A 22,478-nucleotide genomic window follows, 5' to 3' on the forward strand; every position below is an offset into this window, starting at 1 on the left:
CTCGTTCAATGAAGTGCGGATTAACCAATTTAATCTGTAAGTACCTACCTGTTTGATAACGAAAAGAAAGATGTTTTTTCCTAAGCCTTAATAACGAAGATGAAAGGTAATCCTTCATTTAAATAATATAAAAGCCTATTAACTTTTTATATTCCGCACCGATTAACTGAAAAGAACAATTATCTTTAAAGGTGTTAAACTTAAATTTTATTTCAATATTGAATAAATAAACGGTTGAATTCAGACTTTTACATAATTCCATCATCATACTTCGTTGGAGATAGTAATTACAATTCCTTTTTCGAAAAACTCCGTCATCTAAAATTCTCGAATTTTCCGAGCGACAGTTACATGCTCGAGCGCCCTTTAACTTCGAGACTAAAAGATATTCCTGAGCAATATAGCAATATTATCGGGAGTTTAACGTGAACCATGACTTTCATGGATACAGGTTTATGAGTCATAATTTATCTTCCCATCTAAACTGTGCCGTGGGTACGCCTTAATAGAATTTTATCGCATATATTTACGCAAGTTTAAGCATAATTTACGCGTGAAGTGTAAGCGGTGTTAAATGTAAGAGAAGATACAGCTTCTAACTAATTTATTTTGCCTTGGAATTTTTGAAATGAATTGTTGTTATAATACAAAATATAGATGGTAATTTTAAGAGGATTTTTGAACGTTATAACTCAAATTATAGTATAGTATATGTATATCAAAGATAGAAACATCTTAAATGCCTCCCAAAACCTGCTATTATGGCATACTTTTTGCAAAGAAAAAAAATTGTAGCTCAATTATTGCAGGTGCAATAAAAACTAAACCAACATTAGTTTTCCATTTCATGTTTTAATTGGAACCTTGTTCAACGATCACAAACATGGCCGTTTGTATTTCATCAACTGCACAAAATACTATTGCATGGCTACTATTAACCGAGCAATCTAAAATGTGCAATGGACTTTATTTACGTAGTCGCACGTGAACATACACTGACACGTATTGTGTTAACAGAAATGCATTAATTTCCGAAATTAACATTGGTCGAATCGAACTACGTTGAATAAGTGTAGTGACGGGTTTGCAAAGCATCGCTGCTAATAACGCCGAGACAGTTCGTGTATTAAATACAATTTTCTTTTCATTTATATGTTACGATTTGACCTCTCGCAATTCATAATCTAATAAGCGACTGTTATATAAAATCGTTGTATGGTCATTAAGATTTAATTTTTTTTTTCTAACTTTCTGGGCAACTTTCCAAAATTATTATGATGATCGATCATGCAGTTCTTGCAAAAGTGTTAAAACAGATAGGCTTAAGATTCATCAGGCGTCTACGTTAGTTCTCCAGCAGTTTATTTTAGAGTCATCATAATGTTATAATGCTCTCTCCCAAGTTTATGTCCAACGGCAAGCACAGAGTTAAGTGGCAGCTAGAGTGCATAGCTAGATGTGTGGCTTTCATTTTTATTATTGACAATATAATTTACCCACATCCATGTGTCACACATGGGATCTTTTTGACTTTTTGACGTAAATATTAAGGGTCCATACTAATATTCTAAAGCTGAAGTGTTTGATGGATTGTATACCTGGACGCTCTAATTTAAGGAACTGATCGGGTTTGAAAATCTCTCTCAGTATTAGCTATCCCATTTATTGAGCTGCAGATTACTTTTTCTTCGGATGCCCGCAGAGCACCCCACGGGTCGCGGGTGAAAACAATTTACATAATACATACCTATAACCGATGAGCAAGTTAACCAACTCTCAGTATTAAGGATAGTCAAATAAAAATTCACATAGAAGTTATGTCACACTATAATAAATAACACCGGACCAGACATAATAGACCAAACATTGTTACATTTGACAAAACACTACAATACAATAAACAAAATTAAATAGACAGTAGACAATACATGGGTTTCATTCAAGTTAGCGAAGATTGCAATAACTTCACGAAAGTTGACGACGCTGAGTCTCTCAACAATCCTGCTTCATTTAAGTTTACACTAATGCTATTTAACATTTCTTGGTTACTTAACGTTTCTTCTGAATCAATCATCCTTATCGGTTCGTTATTTGGTTCATAATTACCGGAAACTATTCTACTCTCAAACGGTAGCCTTCTTATTTTCACATTCATTTTAACTGTAACCGAATCAGCTTCAGGCGTAGTTTCTGTAGCAGGGTCTTTCTCGTTTTCCATACTTTTGATTAAACGGCTGAGGAATTTTTTAAAGTCAGCACTTACATGTTGTCCATTATTATAAGTATGCTGGTCAGTATTGCTGGCAGTTGCTGTGTCATTATCGATTTCTGCATTATCTTCAACAATATTCTTGATTTCGTTCCTAGCAAGGCTGTTATTATTGCTATTAATTAAATTATCAGTTATCCAAGCGGTTGCTGTAAATATGTTCTTTGAGAAATACTTGGTACGATTGCTTTTCTCACTTGCATTATCAAATGGAGTATTTATTTCTCTAGAGAGTGTTTCGTCACCGTTTTGAAAGTTGTCTTTCACACTTCTGCGTTTACGAACTGGGAGACCTTTTATTTCATCTTCGTATTCTTCTTCCGATGATTTCCCGAAATTCGGCAACTTTGCGAAATCGTTTTTGCTGAAAAAAGTTAAAAAATATAACAAAATGAAAAATAATCATGTAAATAAATCATATGGCTTAACACTGTCTCAAAATTACATGCTCAGAAATATCCATAAAACCTTATTTTGTATGCAGGACTCAATCATGTAGTGTTAAAATTATAATTACTACCTTATAAAACAAGATAAATTTAGAATAATGAATATAGCATAATTTCTTTACCCTGGTTCATCACCCTCTAGTAAAAACCTCTCATTAAAGGTTTCTGATTCTTTCTCTATCTTTTCAAGTATGGCGGGCTTTGATGTTTGAGATGTTTTGGCCATCGGTGGCGGTCCTGTTCTTGTAGCAAACATGACAGGGCCTTCTGCCTTGAGTTCCTCTTCCTCGTCTACTTTCGTGACAGGATTACCAGGCCTTACTAATCGCGGTGGCACTGTAATAGCTGATGGGTATGTCGGTGACAATATGTAAAAATCTGGCAGTCCAGACTTGGGAAATAGCATCGGTTTCTTCGGAATGACCCAGTTGTATCCGCTGGCTATGTTTGCATCAGGCACGGCATACCGCGCGGGGTTAACGTTTGGTGGTTTCACGGCATGCATTGGATTCATCACGCGTCTGTATTGGGCATCAGGATTTCCAGGTTCATTAGGATTGTTGTTGACTGGGAGAAATGGTAGCCTGTTATCCAGTGCTGCATAAGTCGCCTGCAAGTGGAATATATAAAAATAAGTAGTGAAAAGTTTAGGAATAAATAGTCCGATTTGGTAACTTTACTCAAAACTTATCGAGGAAAACAACAAAGTATTTTATGCATGTTCGCGTGCGATGTATGATGGACTTACATATTTTGTATAGTCAATAAATACAAAAATAAAACATGCAAAACGAGACGTGTTATGCTGTAATTCGTGCAATGCAGATGAAAGAAAGAAAATTTATGTAGATTGTGCTTACCATGGGGGAAAAAGTTGTTCCAATTGAAGCAGCCATTGCTCTTCTTGAGTCAATTAAGCTTTGTATTGCCTTCATCTGATCTAAAGAACCTGACGGATGACTTGTAGCAGCCTAAAAAATATTATGTTTATTACAAAACTTAACTGACAATGGATAATCTTAATGAGGTAAACACTTCATTTTATCTAGATAGCCATGTTTTTCCTAATCAGGTACCTACGGATGCTTCGACCACAGTAAGTACGTATTACCTCACAGGGACCAAACATAATAAAATATACGCATCTTCAGATGCATAACATTTGTGTTGACCACTTCATCAATAGAGCGGTCTTATTTTCGCAACCAAATGTTCTTATTTATTCTTTTAATACTTACTTCTACCATCTCCATATCTTCGGTAATCAGTGGTGGGTCAGTACTCTGGTATGGCGGCTTAGCTGTAAGCTTCATCAGGGCACCCTCAAAACTATTCTGATCGGATTCAAATATAGAATCGTCCAGTCTTCGACCAGAACGTAAAGTGCTGGCATCGTCGTCATCCGCGGGTGCTCCGGTCCTCACTAAATGTTGCAAGACATCGCATTAGAAAAAAAACTCGACTTTTTGTCACACGTTCAACGAAATAATTGAATGAATGATATTCGTATGTACTTTTTATCATGTTTCGAAAATATAAAAACTAACATGTTATCTAAAAGCGAATACGGGTGTCACTGTACACGTGTAATCTAAGGGGTAAATGTAAATAGAGGAGTAGAAATTAATTGCGAGAAAATAATGTAGGTATGCTAATATTAGGTACAAAGAGGTATGTTTGTATGTAGTAGGTAATATTTGGAACCGCTGCCTGGTCGGATTTCCACAATTCTTCCTCTGATCTGACAGCAGAGCTACAATTTTCCTGAGTGCCATACGTTATTATGTATTTTATCCAACCGCGGCCCGTGAAAAGTGGCTAGTATTTAATTAAATAAATGTGTCATACGATCATTCTCGCCGATGTGTCCGGCGACGGGCTTGCGTCCGCTGCGCCGCCAGTCCATGTCGTCAGCTATCTCGTCGTCAAACACACCTCGCTTCAGGTACACCGACACGTTCGTGTCTGGAAATTAAAATATCGCTTGTTAGGATGAAAAAACAAACGAAAATAATGCTGCCTTATTTGAAAAGCGAAATTACTTAGAGTCGCGAGAACCTAGAATTGTTAACACGGCTACGAGAATGTAAAATTATCAAGAGTGAAATAAAATAACTAACAGAACATTTGTACGTCTCATTATTCATATTTGCTTTCCTATTTTTTTGCAACTTGGCACATGTACCAAGAAAAACAAATCTACCCTAGTGATTAGTGTTTGTTAATGATCAACACAGCACAGTTGCCTTCCCCTTTCTCTCAAGCGAAAATTAGTCAACATAATGTATCTTGCCCATTAGGGTGTCCCAAAAAAATCAAAGTCATTTTTTTTTAACGCATACCCTCCTATTTTTTTCCTTTTGGTCCAAAACTATTATAAATAAAATTTTATGGTGGTAGGACCACGGTAACCCGTGCCGACTTACATTTGAATGTATGTCATACTTGCTCTCTAAGACTAACGCGATCTAACTCGTCGATGTGCTTGTGATTTCTTGTTATTTAGTGATCGAAACATTGTTTTCAAACAGCCAACATGTCACTAGACTTAAGCAGTTATAAAAAGAGTATATTTTTAATTAGGGGACATGAAGCATCAAATGATGGGCTCAAAACTTCCGTCTAATGGACAAGTTCTGGCAGTTTCATAGAACAACTAGCGACCCGCTCCGGCTTCGCACGGAATAACAGTATTTCTGCACTATTTAATGTGTGTTATTATACATGTAAACCTTCCTCTTTAATCACTCTATCTATTAGAGAAAACCGCATGAAAATCGGTTGCGTAGTTTTGAATAATTAGGTAAGCTTACAACGGGACACGGGGACAGAAAAAGCGACTTTGTTGTATACTATGTTGTGATATTCGGGAAATTAATTTAATTGTGAATGAAAACGTAAATCTTACTAGTCGCGAATGCATTATATTATCTACTGGGAAAAGGCGCGTATTCCAACTAAATCTTTGCCTAATTGTGTGACGAAACTCGTCACCTTGTATCAAGTTTGGAGGGACAAAAGACACAAGACGTTTTTAAGCAACGCTATCACGACTTTTTCAGCAACTTAGATATGTAATTTATTTGATTTTGATTAATAAGAATAAATCATCATGTCCCGAGCCTTATCCCAACTATGTTGGGGTCGGCTTCCAGTCTTGCCGGATTCAGCTGAGTACTAGAGTTTTACAAGGAGCGACTGCCTATCTGACTTCTCAACCCAGTTACCCAGCAACCCAATATCCCTTTGATAAGACTAGTGTCAGACTTATTGGCTTCTGACTACCCGAAACGACTGTCCAAGATGTCAAATGACAGCCAGGAGAGCAGCCGGCCTACAGTTAGTTACAGAAAGCGCGTGCCTCAGAGGAGCAAAGGAAAATAACTCTTGAAAACGATTGGATGTATCGTTTTCAGGGTTATTTTGTCTTTGGTTAAGTTTTTTTTTCAAAAGAAGATCTTTACGGTACGTTGTATGACAAAATCACATCTAACTTCATTTCAGCAAAAAGCGAGTTCTTTGATCGATCGCCTTAAAATATAATGACAGTTTTCTACATGAATGTGTCCTACCTTCTAGTCAAATAATGCTTCGTATCAAAAAGCCAAAGTTTCAGCACTGAGAGTTAGTGAACGATGTGGCCGAAAGATCGGTGAAGTTCATGCAAGACTTTTATTGATTAATCACAGTAGATGAGGAACAAAAATAATTATTGTTAGGTACAGTCCTAGAACATCGGAAAATTTATCCTGACTGTAAAAAAAAACTACTTTAAAATGAAAATTTTAACAATGATATTATTTTTCAATGTATATGAGAAGATAAAACATTATTTGGATGTATTCAAGGTTTATTTTTAGTAATAATAATTAAGATCTAAATTTCTCCATAGTAAGTCAGTACAAATTTTCATGTGAAAACTTTGGCATTAAGTCGGCACGGGTTACCACTGTCTGATCGAGATAATATTTATTATAGGAGATAATGAGGTCAAACCTAAAAAAATTAGAGGGTATGCGTATTTGAATTCGAGAAAAAAAAATTCCCCCTTATGTCTTGGGACACCCTATTGCCCATCTTAACCTACGGTGCAGAAACTTGTTCTCTCACAGAGTGTGACAAAAAAAAAACACAGTTGATGTACTAACCTTTCAACTCCATAAACTCAGCCAATGAGTAATTGTATCCGAGAGCAATGCCTGACATGGAAGACGTCAACATCACGCAGCCGACTGCTGAGCTGATGAAGCATGACATTGTGAAGGTCCACATCCTGTAGCAAGCATCAACATTATATTTATAGTAGAGGCCGTTTATGCTAAAAGGACGCGCCTCACTATGGCATACGATACTCATAAAAATGCCCTTAACATTAGCGTTAACCCACAACGAAATGACCAATTTTTATGTGTATTGCGTTCATATTGTAAAGCTTGCGTGTGTGTGTAAATGCTGTCATTTTTTTCAGCCGAGACGAGATTTGGTGGTGAGAAATCATCAAGTGACCCTTCTTGATGTAACACAAAATTCCAATAAGCTGTAATTTTTTGGAATTCTGAACTTACTATAAATTATTTTTCTACATCCATGCTAAAATTGCATTAATAACCTTCATGCCCTTGATAAATATAATGTGTTTATACTTTGCCGTAACGAAGCTTCAAAAAAATCTATTTTCGTTCGCTTCCTCAATTATCGCGTAGTTCGCAAGTTAACTAGATAATTTATGTACCTCTGGACGAGATCAACTATCCAACCGCAGCACGTGAAGACAAAACACATTGTGATAGTTTACTTTTGTTCCCATTTAGATATGCACGAAATCTGGAAAATATTTTACATTATAATATGCAGTACTTATTTATGCAAGTTTTTTAGTTCACAGAAGTTGGCACTTTTAAGGTTCGTAGGACAAGACGAATTTTGAGAAATCGACTTAGATTTCGCTTCTATATCTTATGTTGTATCTACAGAACTTACAAATAGGTTTTCTTCTGTAGACAGTACTACATTAGCCTTAGTAGTTTCCTGTACAACGAAACCTATGGATTCGAGGGTTGTCTCAGAAATGCTCAATAGGATATCAACTGAACGAATACTGTATTAAATATTACAAAACATATGCACAACGGGGAATTCATAAAACCATTGAAACGGGTTCTGAGCAAATTGTGAGTTACAATTTAAAAATACCATAATCTTCATACTTACAATTTGGAATATATTATTTTGGATAGAGTCGATCGTAGTTATTTCGACTCTGTCCTCATTACCCTAATTTTGTTCCTCCTGGACATATTACTGATTAATTTCTTTACCAACGGGATTTGTATTTTCCGTCCATTGATTTCGCGTGGCAATTTATGACAGCATCATGTCAAATAGGTTGACATAGAGCAAAAAGATTATGTGGTCCCCATGGATGTATAAATACTTCTTCGATGTAGGGCTTAGAACTACTGAACAATCTCTTCAGATCAGCCCTGTTTGAACCAAGTTCTTCCTTCACCTACACCCTCACTAAAAAAATCTTGAACTAAACTCTTGCTTCTAAATCGATCTTGTGTCGAAGATCTAGTGTCCAGTCGTTGGAGAGCTTATTGTAAACTAAATATTTACGACAGCATAGACTTTCTAAAGTCCTCAAATTCAGTCCTATACAAATAGAAAAGTGAAAATTATTAGGAACAGGCAATACGAGGAACGGGTTGCAAACTTTTTGATAGGAAAATAAAACATGAAAATGTTGCTTGAATACGAAATGAACCACAAATGGGTTAGGTTTGAATAATATCATATTTACATAGTCAAAGAAATTGTGTTTTTATCGAAGTTGCTGTTAGTTCGTGCATGTGTTCTTTTGGCAAAAAAATAAAGTAACAAAAACGGCTTAGTAACTAGTAGAATGTCAAAGAGAGTCAGAAAGTTTTTTAATGTTCAAGTTTTAGCCCAGTAAAAAAGGGAGATAAGATTCTAAAATAGATAATGTTTACCTAACGGTTGTAATACAATATTATCGACAGAGAATAAATCACCCAATCTCATATCACTTTATTTTCACATTAAGTAATTTTCACGAATCTAGACTGAATTATTCTAATACATAGATTTTGTAACTCCATTACGAAAATTTAATAACAATAATATTATAATTTTTTAAACAAGCTCATTTTTCACTTCAAGAAAAGGAACGTCACCATTTATTCTCCAAAACCTTCAAATGCTACGCTCAATTAGAGATTCACTTGAGCGCATACCTGACTTCGTCACGGTATAGACATTACATCATGTCGGTACTCAACCCTATGGCCCTCGCATTGGCAAGCTTCGAATGCCTTTATTGCAGTTACAAATCTACTTATATCTTTACACAAACTTAACATACATACAACTAAATGACACCAAAGATATATTTATATTAAACACTAAGTTTTTTTTTTCACTTCAAGAAAAGTAACATCATCCTCATCCTCCGAGCCTTTTTCCCAAACTACGTTGGGGTCGGCTTCCAGTCTAACCGGATGTAAAAGTAACATCACCATTTATTCTTCAAAAACCCTCAAAAGACAGATACCTACGCTCAATTAGAGATTCACTTGAGCGCATACCTGACTTCGTCACAGTTCACAGAAATCATGTCGACTGTCGTATGTAACCCTGTGGACTTCGCAATGGCAAGCTTGGAATGCCAGGGGATATTAATTCTGTACGCTGCGTAGCACACAAAGGGTTAACATGGAGGTTATAAAATATTTTGGTTAAACCAAAAAGGTTTCGTTTTTGTAGAAATGTTTTTGAATTTCCTGATTTTTTTTAACCTTCAAGAACAAACAGAGGGAAGGATGTGATATTGAGTGTGTTGATATAGCTAGTAGGTACTTATTACGTAAAGCTTGCGGTTATTTATGTACTAGCAATTTGCCACTGTTTCAACAATCATTTCAACCGGTGGATCCGTTTTTGCAAAGGTTTGGAAATTACTAGACCATTTATGTCCGTGACTGTATTCACTATGTTTTTCGACAATGTTATTTGGTCATATTATAAAATTACAGGAGGTAAAACGCACAGACTAATAATATAACTTTTAAAGAATTGAGAACACATTCAAGTTGTACTCAACGACTCAACCCCTCATCGCCGTAGCTTCCTGCTTTCACAATAACCCCTCGCCACTCGAGGAAGCTGTTTCTTCCATAACCACTTGTTGCTACGGAAGAGCCGGCAGAGGTCGCGACCGAGCTACCTACGTCATATCCGCCGGTAAATCCATTCGTCGTCATGTGATTAATAAATTAATAGCCTTTAATGTAACTGTGGTTCGGATATGAAGTTATATTGAAGTATGATTAATTTATTAAAGCTCATGTATCAATGTAATAAGCTATTTGTGTAAAAGAGGTTTTATCGTGGAAGCGAATTCTTTTCATTCCACCAGTTGCTTAACGTATCTACTTATAACGTTCCTTATAAACATATTATACATGTGGAATAAAATAACTGAAAATAATATAAGTAGTAAATAAATAAGTAGTAGGTAGGTTAGGTTATATAGGTACTCAACTGGTACAGAGGAGGCTTACATTTTTTCTACTTTTTAACACAAAAGACCTCATGTGAGCAATTCTCCGGAACCGTATTATAAAGTAAACATACTGTATGTTATTGTGTTGTATTCATTCCATATTAATCAGGAGCTCACTGGTGAAAAGAGGTCCCAGTAATATTTTATTAGCACACATGAGCTGACCTCTGGGGTTCTACGAATATACGACTTCTGAATGGAGCTATAAAAGTTTAAGTTTAAATATTCACGACTTTTCTTATAGAAAAACGTTGACGAAGAGAGCCGGGATCAAATAAAAATTGGGATAAGGCAGTTAGGCTGCGGGTTGTACGAAAGAGATACCGCGGCCCTGGTACATAAAATGCCTATGACGGAATACGACGGTTTTTAGTCAGTAAGAGTCTGACACTCCCTCACCAACATCAACAACATGACAATGAGTCATCAACGTATATAATAAAATCTCTTTTTAGATAAACATAATTGAAAGAGTGTTATAAAAATATATCACATTCAAAATGTTAATAAACAAAGAAAATCGCAGTCTTCTATAAACGCGAATGGGCTTCATAACAACGTGAAACATGCACTGGAAAATGCCGAATAATTATCTTCTAAAAACATTTTCGCTTTGAACGTAGCACGAAACGACAATTTTATTAAAAACAACGCGGTCTTTTAAAGCTTTTTCGTTCCTTAACAAATTCACTCGCTTGCTTCATATGAAAATCAGCATTCGATAACTTGGTTTCTTACTTAACTTTTCCTCTACTGCAATCGAATTTCTTTTCAGGGCACGCTACTCTGGAGTACTATTTCATCCGTCACAGAAATCACGGAATTCTCGCATAAATTTTTAAAGTTAACTTACCATTCCAAGCGTTAGCCACAAAACTAGTAGAAACCTAGTGACCTGAATAGACGAAGTAATCAAAAGATCTCCAGATGAATAACTGAAAGATAAAAAAATGAATCCTTTGTTAAGCCGTTGTAAATGACAAGCTCATCCGACATTCCAATTCGCAACAACAGGCCAGTTCGGCTAGAAAATTAGAAGCTCGGTATCTGATCCGAATATGAACATCAATGTCTGTAACCAATCTAGCTCGATGCAAAGCTCAAATGTCTGTGCTGTGGCAGATATCGATTAAACTTCATCTATTATCATCGTGTTCATACATCGGATGAAATGGGTTACTGAGAGCGACTTACGTACACAATTCCTATACTTACATATGATAATTTCAAAACCTGTTTATTTACTGATAGAGTCATACATCACACGGATCTTTACACGAATACTTTTTTTTTTGACATAACCATTTAGGGTAGTATGACGAGGGAAAAGAAATTAACGGTTGTTTACTTTTCCAGCCGGCATCAGCATCTTCAGTATTGCTGGTACACCTGGGCGCGGTGGGAGCGCTCGCCAGCGGCGCCGCGCTGTGTGGCGGCGGCGGCGCGTGCGCCTGCAGTGCCTTGCTGCACGCGCTGCACCCGCTGCAGCTGTGGACCGTTTGCGGCCTGCATGCCGACCGCGCGGCCGCCATTGCCGCACCGCTACATTATGCCGCTATTGTGTCTGCCAAGAAGGTACTATCTTTGTTCCGGTTCCGGTTTAGGGCTCTAGATTGTTATGTCGCAAACTTCATACTTTTCTTGGTTGCAGGTAATGATTTGCGTGGCGGGTGGCTGGGTGGCTACGGCAGCTCTTCTGGTCCCGTTAGCTGCATCACAGCCGCCCCTGGCCTACAGTGCTGGGCTGGGCAATTGTGCACCCGACTGTGGCGCCGGGCCGGCTGCGCTCGGATTCTGCCTCGTGTACGCGTCGCTCACTCTGCTGCTGCCCGCAGCTCTCGTTCTTCTCTGCAGCCTGAAGATCCTACGCATAGCTCGTTACCATCGACATAGGATCGCGGCGGCTATCTACGAAGTGACACTATCAGCGCAAGTGACAGTCACACACCAAAGAAATCCTTTCTCCCCTCCACCACCACCACGCCGAAGAGCTCTGTCGGCAGTTCTCCAGCCACTCGGTTCGCTGGCTATTTTGTACTTTCCATATTATTGCGTATTGATATGGCCTGCTGTGGCTGTGCCGCCGCAGCCAATAGCCGCTCTTTCAGCGGCTTTGCTAGCGGCTGCACCACCAGTTAACGGTATTTTATATGGTATAAGAAGTCGAGCGTTACGCGATTCTCTTCGTAATTATAGAAGGAAACGAATGACTAAAAGCGAAGTTACACAAGAAATACAAGCAAGGACTCCTAGCGCGTGTGGATCTCGTAGACCTTCTTTATCCGCGGGGTCAGGATGCATACGACCGCCAACAACTAGGAGGTTATCTGACGCGGCAGCGATGGGGTCGCGAGGGTCCGAGCGGCCTGCTCAGCGGGCGGCGTCGTGCAATATGCTACAAGACTCACAGGAAGAAGAGACTCCACGGCCACGGACGTCGGCCATCCCAATCATTCGCGCTCCGCCGCACGTGGTGCTGGGTCGTGCACTGGGGCTGGAGGAGATGGGCGGCCGGGACCGGCGGCGGCGACAGTCCCCGCGTATCACGGTGACGCGTGCCATGTCTGACGAGAGCGAGTCGCCGACGCGGCGGCCGCTGTGCCGCCAGCAGTCGCGCTCGAGCGGCGCGCTGCTGGGCGGGCTGCCGTACTCGCCCGCCATCTCCGAGCACGTGCACCTCGACAGCCACGCCGACGAACAGCTGCTGCTCACTTGGCCGCAGAACGGCACTCATGACAAACACGACGCTTTATAAAACGGGTATTAAGCTTAGAGTAGTCGCTCATGTATGTGCGTATAAAGACAATAACTGTGTGTGTGTGGTTCGAAGTCAAATGCTTCGGTGTTTTGAGATGTTATTTTTTAATCGCTTCGTCCACCCGTGTCTCGACCTCCCCGGGCGGTGACCAAATATATAAAGTTTCCTATGACTATTTACAACTGTATCGTAGGCGTACGATTTCTCCTACAGGGTTCCTCCATATCGTTAGCTTTACCTACTGAAGTATTACTTTAGTGTATCGTAAAGATAATTTCCGAAATATTCCATAGGTTTAGTGAGATATGAGATTTCGTTGTTTTATTTTTTTATGACCTGTTTTATTTTTAAGATTAATGTCAATAGTGCAACGCGTAGGATCGAACTAGGTTTTTCTCCTGTGACGCATCTTAACCGTTGGGCTGTTGTCATTTTACTTGTAAATTAAATTATTTTTATTAAAAAATAAAAATTTAAGGATTTAGTTACACACGTACAAACGAAGCCAAATATATTTTTATAGTCTGCTTACCTCCCTAGTTGATTGATTACAGTTTTAAAGCCAGTTATTTATAACATCGTCAGCATTTATTTTTCGTCAATGAGCCAGGTTCATTGTACATTTTCTGCCAACATTGTGTACCTAGATAATAAATAACGTATAACTCAATATGAATGGAATAATTGAAATTATATATTTATTTATATATAAATAGTTGTTAGGTCCAGATGCGTAAGTAAAGACCAAGGTCAGAGGCTTATTAGTAGGTATATAGATCGCAGTTGTTTGTCGAACGATAGCTAGGTATATACAAATATAACTTGTGTATATAAATGTCTTAGGATGTACAACCTTGTGTGTTATTTGGCCTAGTTCCAGATGGGCCTAGGTTTGTTAAGTTGAGTGCACATAGGTTTGTTAAGAGATAGTTTACATTGCAACGCTTTTACGCATCGCAACCGTCCAAGTTGGGAACTCCTGTGACTTCAGTGTCACTACACGCTTACACAGATTAGACCGAACTTCTGTTAGTTTAGCAGGGAAAGCAATCTCTTACTTCACTCTCGCCCCAAGTAGCTTCATCTGTACAGATTTTGATTAAAAATTAGTTAATCTTGTTGTTAGATAAACTGTGGTTGACGTTCGATTACGTTGCTTTTAAAAAACACCGGGTTAAATTTTCAAAAATAAGCCCTTGGTTTTTTAATTGAAAAATACGAGTACGTCTTCTCTGTTTAGTGTAATCACAACTTTATTGCGTACAAAAGAAGTACTATTTTCTTTACCGACATAGTTAATGACTTACATACGATGATATTCACTATTATTTTGCCCAATACTCGTTTGGCCCCCAGGGATGTATAATAAGAAGGCGTTTCTACACAAAATATGGACCTATTTTTTGGATTATACCTTTGTTTATTTATGCCATCAGTATATACTAGAATATTTCGGCCTATATAGTTTCATTTGCGCTATTTTTATAACTATTTTATGTACCTATGACCTGAAACATTTCAGGATAAAAAGATGTATTTTTCTCCAGTCTTTGCGAAAATTCAAATATCCAATGTTTTGATGAAACGTTCAAATATTCAGATTTTTTCAGGTAATTATTAATTTATATCTAACCTAGTCCACAGTACGCTTATTGAAAGTTGAGGCCAATAAAAATGTTATTATTGAGCTAAGAAAATATTATATTTATGTATTTTTGAAATGTTATAAGTATTTGAAATCACTGTTGACCTTATTCGTAAGTTGTATATTTCTAGTAAATTGTATATTTGTCTATGTACCTACAGTCGAATGCTTCTTGTTCCGTTTATTAAATGGTGTTCTCGGAAAACCATTTACATACATACCTAGTTTTTTATTGATTGTAATGACTATATAAGAGTATGGGCAACTTTTGTTTTTGGTAAACCATAAAGTGTATATTTTTGAAATAGCGTATCTGATGCCATATTACAAAGTATAAAATTAGCCAAAATTTTGCAAAGCAAATTATGAAAAATGTGTTAATATATCTAGCCTGTATTTAATAGACATTTGTATATGACGTCTAAGATTTATGTTTTATTTGCTTAGGTATATCGTATTTATTACTCTACATAATAAAGGTACGTTTTAAATTCTAGCTGCCGACTGTACCTAACAGCAAATTGATCCAAAACGTTTTCGTACCCAAACCCGTATTGCAGCCGTGACCGATTTTATGCGGACCGCAGCTAGCCTTCAAAACGAACCTTAAAATGTATTCATACCTACTCATCCATTATCACAAAGCCAAATATTAGTTTATTTTCAGGAAACCAAGTTTCCTCCACAGATTGGAAGGAGAACAAAAAGTACGAATCTATTTTTCAAAATATTTATTAATTGTACCATTGTTCAAGCTCCTCCAAAAGTAATTTCATAGTTTATTAGTGGATGGTGACAGCATATTGTTTTCGCAATGTTTTCTTAGAAAAGTGATGTAGACATAGTGTAAAGATAAATTATTTATAAAGAAAAGATTTAAATGTCGTTGTTCGATGATAAATGTTTAATATAAAGTAAATACGAATTGTTATTCTAGTCAATGAGCTGTTGTTTTATGTCTGTGTTAATTTTAAATTATGTATTAGAGATTAATTAAATAACACTTGTAAGGTATTTTGTGGTTTCATTCCTGATCCTAAGATACACAAATCGAAACAAGGATAACTTGAAGATTGTAGAAGTTTGTTGTTATGCATTTAAAAGGATGTTGTAACAATCATACAAAAACATACCCTAACAACATTAAGGTAAGGTACAATTTACAGACAAAATCTCCTAACAAGTCAAACAATTTCAAAAAAAGTTCAATTACGAACTACATATTATGCAGTCAGGTTTGTAAATTATTCTGCTAATTAAAGCTAATAATACATCTAACGCTTTAACTGTTAGATGTATTATCCCAGTTGTAGCCAAGTTGGCTATTTTCCTACAATACCATCGTTAAATTCTGTTTTATTAGGTACTGTTACAGCCTGTTTCGATTACCGTATGAAAATGACGGCAAGCGCCATTAAACGAGCCATGACGTTTCGCGCGCAAAATTTCATCATGGCGCGCTGTCAAACTCAATATTGACATGTTGCTCATATCAATGTCAGTTTTCTTTATTAATAATTTTATCAAATACTTACAAAATAAGTAAAATACTATATACTACATATTTATTTTTTAAATCTAGGAATGTTACGAAAAAGCTTTAGTAACAAAATAATATAATTTAAATTGAATACAGAACATCTTGTGAGATTTTTCAAATAGCTCGAAGCATTTACATTCTAGTCGAAACAATGTCTGGAATCTAAGAGATTGTTATTTCATCTATTCAACCGAACATTTGTGTCTGCATTTCTTAGCAAGAAGTTCCAGATTGTTTAAATTAAATAAATGCAAACGTACATCACAGAAAAAGGAATTATTTTGAAAATAATTAAACATTGTAGAGGTAGAATTAGAGTACATAGGTCATTATAATACTAATCATAATATGACAAAATGAATACTCTAGACAAAATAATTTCTATGTACATACACTCCGACAGAAAAATATTGAAAGACAATGAAGTTTGCTTAGCCTTTACACTGTAAAAACTAACATCAAAAATGCGTATAAACGGTAAAAATTATCGGTGAAATTCTCGATAGAACATAACAAAAAAAATACTTTTGTTTGTAAAAAAAGTAGAAAGCTTTTGAGTTCGTATTTTGTATTCAAATAAAGGTTTTTTCATGAAACATTCATGAAAGTTTGCGGTGCCATTACAATGGAAAGTGAATTATGCATCTCTTTTCGAACTAACAACTACACTTTTTTAATTCTATTTGTACTATGTTTATCAACAAAGGGTTTCGAATAAATGGGATTGTTGACGATATTCAATTCAGACGAAAAACAGACAAAAATGCAGTTTAAAAAACTAAAAGAATATGTGGATAAGTACCTACTTCTTTTTTGTGTCTTAAAATGCAACTAATATTTTATCTGAAAATGCTGTAGATTATTAAAAAAATCATTTTTAAATAAAGCAATTCATGCGTATAAAATCTGTTTATAATAGGTATTAAAGATGAGCTATGACTATTTACCAAAATTATTATGAAAATTTTACACTCTGAATAAGACCTCACTTTATAAAACGTTTTAAAATATCAAATTTAATTTATAATACCAACAACAAAGTTTTTGCAACGACGGAGCTCATTAAATTAATTGTGCGGTGCATAACAGCTTTTCATAAGAGGCTTAGCAGATAGAAAAGCAAGAGAATAAGTAAATATAATATAATTTAATACCTGTTTTATTTAATTATTATTGTTTAACATTTTATTTTATTACCCTTAATGTTTTTTATACATTTTCTGTTTGGAACGTGTGTCAACAAAATGTTCTTTCTCAAGGTCAACTATACCTCTGTACCAAATTTTATAAAAATCAGTTCAGTGGTTTAGAAGACCTACAGACAGACAGAGTTACTTTCGCATTTATAATATTATTAGGGATTAGTTCTGCGTTTACTGAATATCTTAGCATTAAAATACAAAATAGGTAGTGAGAAAAGGTAATTTGTGCAATTTGTACAGAATGTCAGCTACGACGTAGCGCCTCGTAGCAGAACAGTATGCAGTATGTACGTTTATATTTCGTTGAAACTCAAGTAAACTCTTTGTACTTAATATTAATAACTACCTTCTGCCAGCGGTTTCACCCGCATCCTGTGGGAACTACTTCCCGTACCGGGATAAAAAGTAGCCTATAGCCTTCCTCGAGAGATGGGCTATCTAACACTGAAAGAAATTTTCAAATCGGAGCAGTAGTTCCTGAGTTTAGCGCGTTCAAACAAACAAACTCTTCAGCTTTATAATATTAGTATAGATTTATTAGAACACAATTCTAACCTAAATTTTAACGCGAATAGAACCCTTAATACAGCCGCGTCGAGTAGTATATCTATTATGTATATTAGCTCACACGTTTCGCAAAGAAAACATGTAAATAGGTGACATTTCGAGCCAATATCAAATGTACGAACATTGAACATGGCTGTGAAACAACCAATATGCGACTAAATTCTTGTACTAAACTTGTTACTTTAGAAAGGGCTCATTGCCTATTTAGAAAGCTCAGTACACATTTGTATACCTAAATAGATACCGATAGGTGCAAAATTGTTCACTAAGAGGCAGTTACCTTTATTTTTTGTAAATGGTCAAACTCAATTCAGCTTCCACATTTGTGTAGTAATTTTACAAGTAAACATTTTTGGCTCTTATTATTTTGACTACTTAGAAGTATTTCTGTAATATTTGCAAAAGATATAGCCAAAGAACTTTGAGTAAAGGTTGCTAATATAAATAGTGTGATAATCAAATTAAACACATCATCATCTGCATAGCCTTTTATTTATCCCAAGTATATTGGGGTCGGCTTCCAGTCTATCTGGACGCAGCTGAATACCAGTGTTTTTACGAATAAGGGGTCAGTTCAGTGTAGTCGCTTTTATATTTGAGTTTTGTGTGCATAGATACGGGTGAACCCCAAAGTTTTGAAAAATATGCTTTGTAACCTACCTAGTACTTTACACGTATTTAGAAATGTTTAATCTTCATGTAAACTGAGTGAATTACATAGTTTAGTTAAATAAAGATACTATTTCACTGAAGAGAGGCTATAAACATCCTTGTTTATTTAAACTATTCAATGCAGTACTATTTTAGAAACAAATAATTTCATTGCATGAAATTCGGGCTAGCTAAATTCGTTTCACGTTGCTTATCCAGGTGAAAAATGACAATTCGCCAAAATAGACACAATATTCGGCCGTGTCACCAGTGACCTAAAAAGCCTATTCGAATGGCAACAGTGTGTGGCAAATATAAACACGGCAAATGGGCAAACACAAGGTAGAATGTTAGCGCATTTACGTATGAAAATTCTAATTTGAATAGCTAGCTGACTATACTAACTTAAAGTGTGGATAAAGTACTGCTCTAAATAATTAAGAAAATGGAGAAATCACTTTGAATAAATAAACAGCTAAATAATAATTAAGAACCTCGCATTTTGGGAAGTTAGTTGAAAACTGAAAGGTGGAAGGAATACGGCTGGTATATGTTCATACAATAATTGAGTAGGTAGTAGAGGCGTCTATTACAAAACAGTATGCAAATATGCAGTTTCGGAATCTTGCATTCATCAATGTTAGGTAAGTCTATTCATGTACTTTAGAAGAATATAGTCAGATATTATTTTTCCACTGTTGGAATAACTCCCAAAACTGGGACGATATACCGATGAAGTCCATAATGCTAGCTAGTGCAACCATTGATATCAAATTCTAAACCGCAACTCATCAATTGTCGGTAACAGGACGACATCGGCGGTCGCGGCTCGTTTGCTGAAATAACAACGTTTAATTAATTTTATTGCCAACCATATCGGATACGTTTGCAACCACACGGCTGGTATCGGCTTAACCCTGACCCGTTGTGACATTGTACTATGTATAAAAGCATCCAGAGTGGCCAATGTAACTACATCGTCTAACAATTGGGTGCTATTTGACTATTTTTAAGCTCTATCAAAAACTGCCAATCCTTATTCATAAAATAAATCAAAATTCAGTTACAAAAGTACTCGCAAAGTATGAAATCAAAAAATAAAATTGAATCTGTGAAATAATACACTTTATATCAATATGCATCCTATTTTAAAACATAACTAAGTACCTTCCTATATCTAAATACGTCCTAGTTTAATTATATTATGAGGATTATTCATAATCCTACCAGCTAACTGTTATCCAAGGGTTAGCTAAGATAAAATTTAATTAAAGAGGACTTATTTTAAAGCCGTCCTTCTATTATCGTTTATCTAAAGCTAATCTGAACGTTTGAGTAAAACAGCTGTTTCTGCAAGTATGGAATTATCGCTGTGACTGGATCTGAGGGCACGTCGGGTGACATACGAGTCCATTAAGATATTATAATATAAGAAGATGAAGTATAGCAGTAGTGTATGAAAATGGTTTGTGTCAAAAGCTGTTAAACTTAGTGCAAAGAAAAGAAGGCTTTTCGCAACCATTGATAGAATTGTGGCATCTAGGATATTCTGTCTGTTCTGTTCTCTTACAGACTTTTTATCGTTCCACATAAAAACATATCGGGCACAGGCCTCCTCTCACGCGGAGAAGGATTGAGCATTAATGACCACGCTTGCTCAATGCGGTGTGGTGATTTCAGACTATAGTCCAGGTTTCCTTTAAAATTGTAAGCCAGTAAAAGGTAAGTTAAAAAGTACCTGCAGGTTACACTTTTCCCAACATATTTCTCAGAATATAACACAATAGAGCTCTGCTTGGTACTTATGTTTCCGCAGTAAAAGAACAGCAAGTTATTTTATTTTTCTCTATTTTTACTCTTGAATTATGTGTTGTACGGGTTCTTGAAAACATAAAGCTTGATTGGCCTCCGCACTCTGGTTTAAATGAAAACTCAGGAGGGAGTTGTGGAAGCAACTCAGTTATATAAAATAAGGGTTGTTTTTAACCAAGCTTTCCGATTTTTTCTGCAGTGTAAAATACTCAAAAAACTTTAACGTAGATATTGAAGTCACAAGTTCATGATCGTCATATCAACCAATTGCCATAAGTAGCGTATTTAGGTACTATTATAATCAAATATTAGTTTGCATGTCAAGCTCAAAAACTTCTGGGTCAGCAGGAGCGACCTGCATATTATCAAACAAAGCACAAGATACACAAGACTTATACAGTAATTACGAACTGTAAACGAGTGAAATGAATAACTGTCAGCCAATATTCTTTTCAACTGAAGCGGTACCTCAGCACCAATAGCTCGAATGACTTGACCGCACGAGACCCACTCGTTAGATAATTTTACTCTTACACTATTTACCTTTACTAAAATGTAAACTAATTCACGGCGGTGCCTAATATATTAGCACCAAAAAATGCAGAATTCTAAGTAATTGTAAATCTAGAATTTTCAACGTCGCGTCGACAGTCACTCAGATACTATCTACCCATCACGACGGATTTCACCCCTCGACGTTCCTAAGCTCTACTCGACTGAAGAGTACTCCGATACAAAACTGTATACACTCCACTCCAGCGAGGCTTCACTACTTAACCGCTGAAGAGGTGTAGATAATAATTAATTATAGACTGGAAAATATTTTTGGCATTTTATTTATTGGATTACTCTTTAATATGAGTGTTGAACATGTATTTTGGTAGGTACCCTTCAAGTCTAAGTGAGTTTTAGGTAAATTGCACCATTTAAACAAATCATAACTCCTTGCCGCCTATTAGTGAAATTGGAAATGGTGCAGTTTTACCCATCGGTGTACAGTAATTGCGTAACTACATGCGAGGCAAGCGGGCTCCATTTTCAGCCGACAAATTAGGTAAGATATAATCTCAAAACAATTTATTTAATAATAAATAACATTTCTACGCATGACCCTATCTTTTGCTATTTTTCAGGCCAAAGCAAATGACCAGCCACATAAATCGAGTTCCCTCTCAAATGAGAAGAAACCTCTCAAATGTATTTTTCTTCCTTGCATTCCCGGAAACAGAAAAATGTTACTTTATTTTTCTTGAGTTACAGGGTTACAGCAATGGCTTTATTGTATCTCCCCTTTTAAAAGGAAACCGACGCCAAATTGTTATCATTAAACTTCATGGTATTTATTACGACCAAAAATCTTCTCAAATTCAAATTTAAAATAGATTTAGAGGGTAAACACTGGTCTAACATCAATAATTTTCTAAGAAGATTTTTGCCTCATCAGCAGATGAAGCTTGCAAATGTTCCTAATAACATTGTTTTCTAACATTAAAAATTCATTTCGAACCAAGTTTAATTATACGAATTGAAAACCTCATAAAAAAGTTATTTGGCGAGATTAACAAACGAAATGTACTCGGAATATTTTGTAATTGAATTCATAATAAAACTTTGCCAAATAAAACATTTTTAACTAATTGTTTTAGTTAACACAGTAGAATTTTAAACTGTGATATAGTGGGTGGTCTTAGCATGAGCACATTGATTAGATTATTTGAATTTGAATAGGAAAAATATAGCTGAGTGCCTAAATATTGAATCATCAGATGACTGAAGAGTTTTTACAAATAATATAATATACAGATACACTAATGATTTTGTATACCTAATCACTAAGGCCAAGAGTAGTAGTCAGTTATGCTGTCGCTTCATTATAAAACAGTGATGTTAAGCTGTATTCGATTACAATTAAGGAAAAGGCTAGGCAGATGATGATGAGATTACCTATGATGATTATAAAGATATTTATATGAAATTGCTCCTATTTTAAACAGTATAGA

At 36.0% G+C, this 22,478-nt stretch overlaps 2 protein-coding genes across 2 annotated transcripts in view; one reads left to right on the forward strand and one right to left on the reverse strand.

The window, feature by feature from the left end:
• Positions 1 to 15,710, forward strand: part of LOC110372852 (beta-3 adrenergic receptor) — a 122,172-nt gene extending 106,462 nt beyond the window's left edge. Inside the window, exons 3-4 of the mRNA XM_049837921.2 lie at positions 11,660 to 11,878; positions 11,955 to 15,710. Coding sequence (XP_049693878.2) covers positions 11,660 to 11,878; positions 11,955 to 13,058 — 1,323 coding nt within the window. The 3' untranslated portion in view covers positions 13,059 to 15,710. The remainder of the gene's footprint in view (positions 1 to 11,659; positions 11,879 to 11,954) is intronic.
• On the reverse strand, positions 1,812 to 8,238 carry LOC110372851 (uncharacterized). Its single transcript, XM_021329852.3, has 8 exons — positions 7,930 to 8,238; positions 7,451 to 7,542; positions 6,867 to 6,991; positions 4,567 to 4,683; positions 3,957 to 4,141; positions 3,579 to 3,689; positions 2,841 to 3,328; positions 1,812 to 2,633 (listed from the first exon to the last, which is right to left on the reverse strand). The coding sequence occupies exons 2-8, from the start codon at positions 7,498 to 7,500 to the stop codon at positions 1,940 to 1,942; spliced, it is 1,770 nt and encodes a 589-aa protein (XP_021185527.3). The 5' UTR covers positions 7,501 to 7,542; positions 7,930 to 8,238; the 3' UTR covers positions 1,812 to 1,939.
• Positions 15,711 to 22,478: the final 6,768 nt, after the last annotated feature.

Source organism: Helicoverpa armigera, chromosome 8, assembly GCF_030705265.1.
Source record: "Helicoverpa armigera isolate CAAS_96S chromosome 8, ASM3070526v1, whole genome shotgun sequence".
Taxonomy (NCBI): domain Eukaryota; kingdom Metazoa; phylum Arthropoda; class Insecta; order Lepidoptera; family Noctuidae; genus Helicoverpa; species Helicoverpa armigera.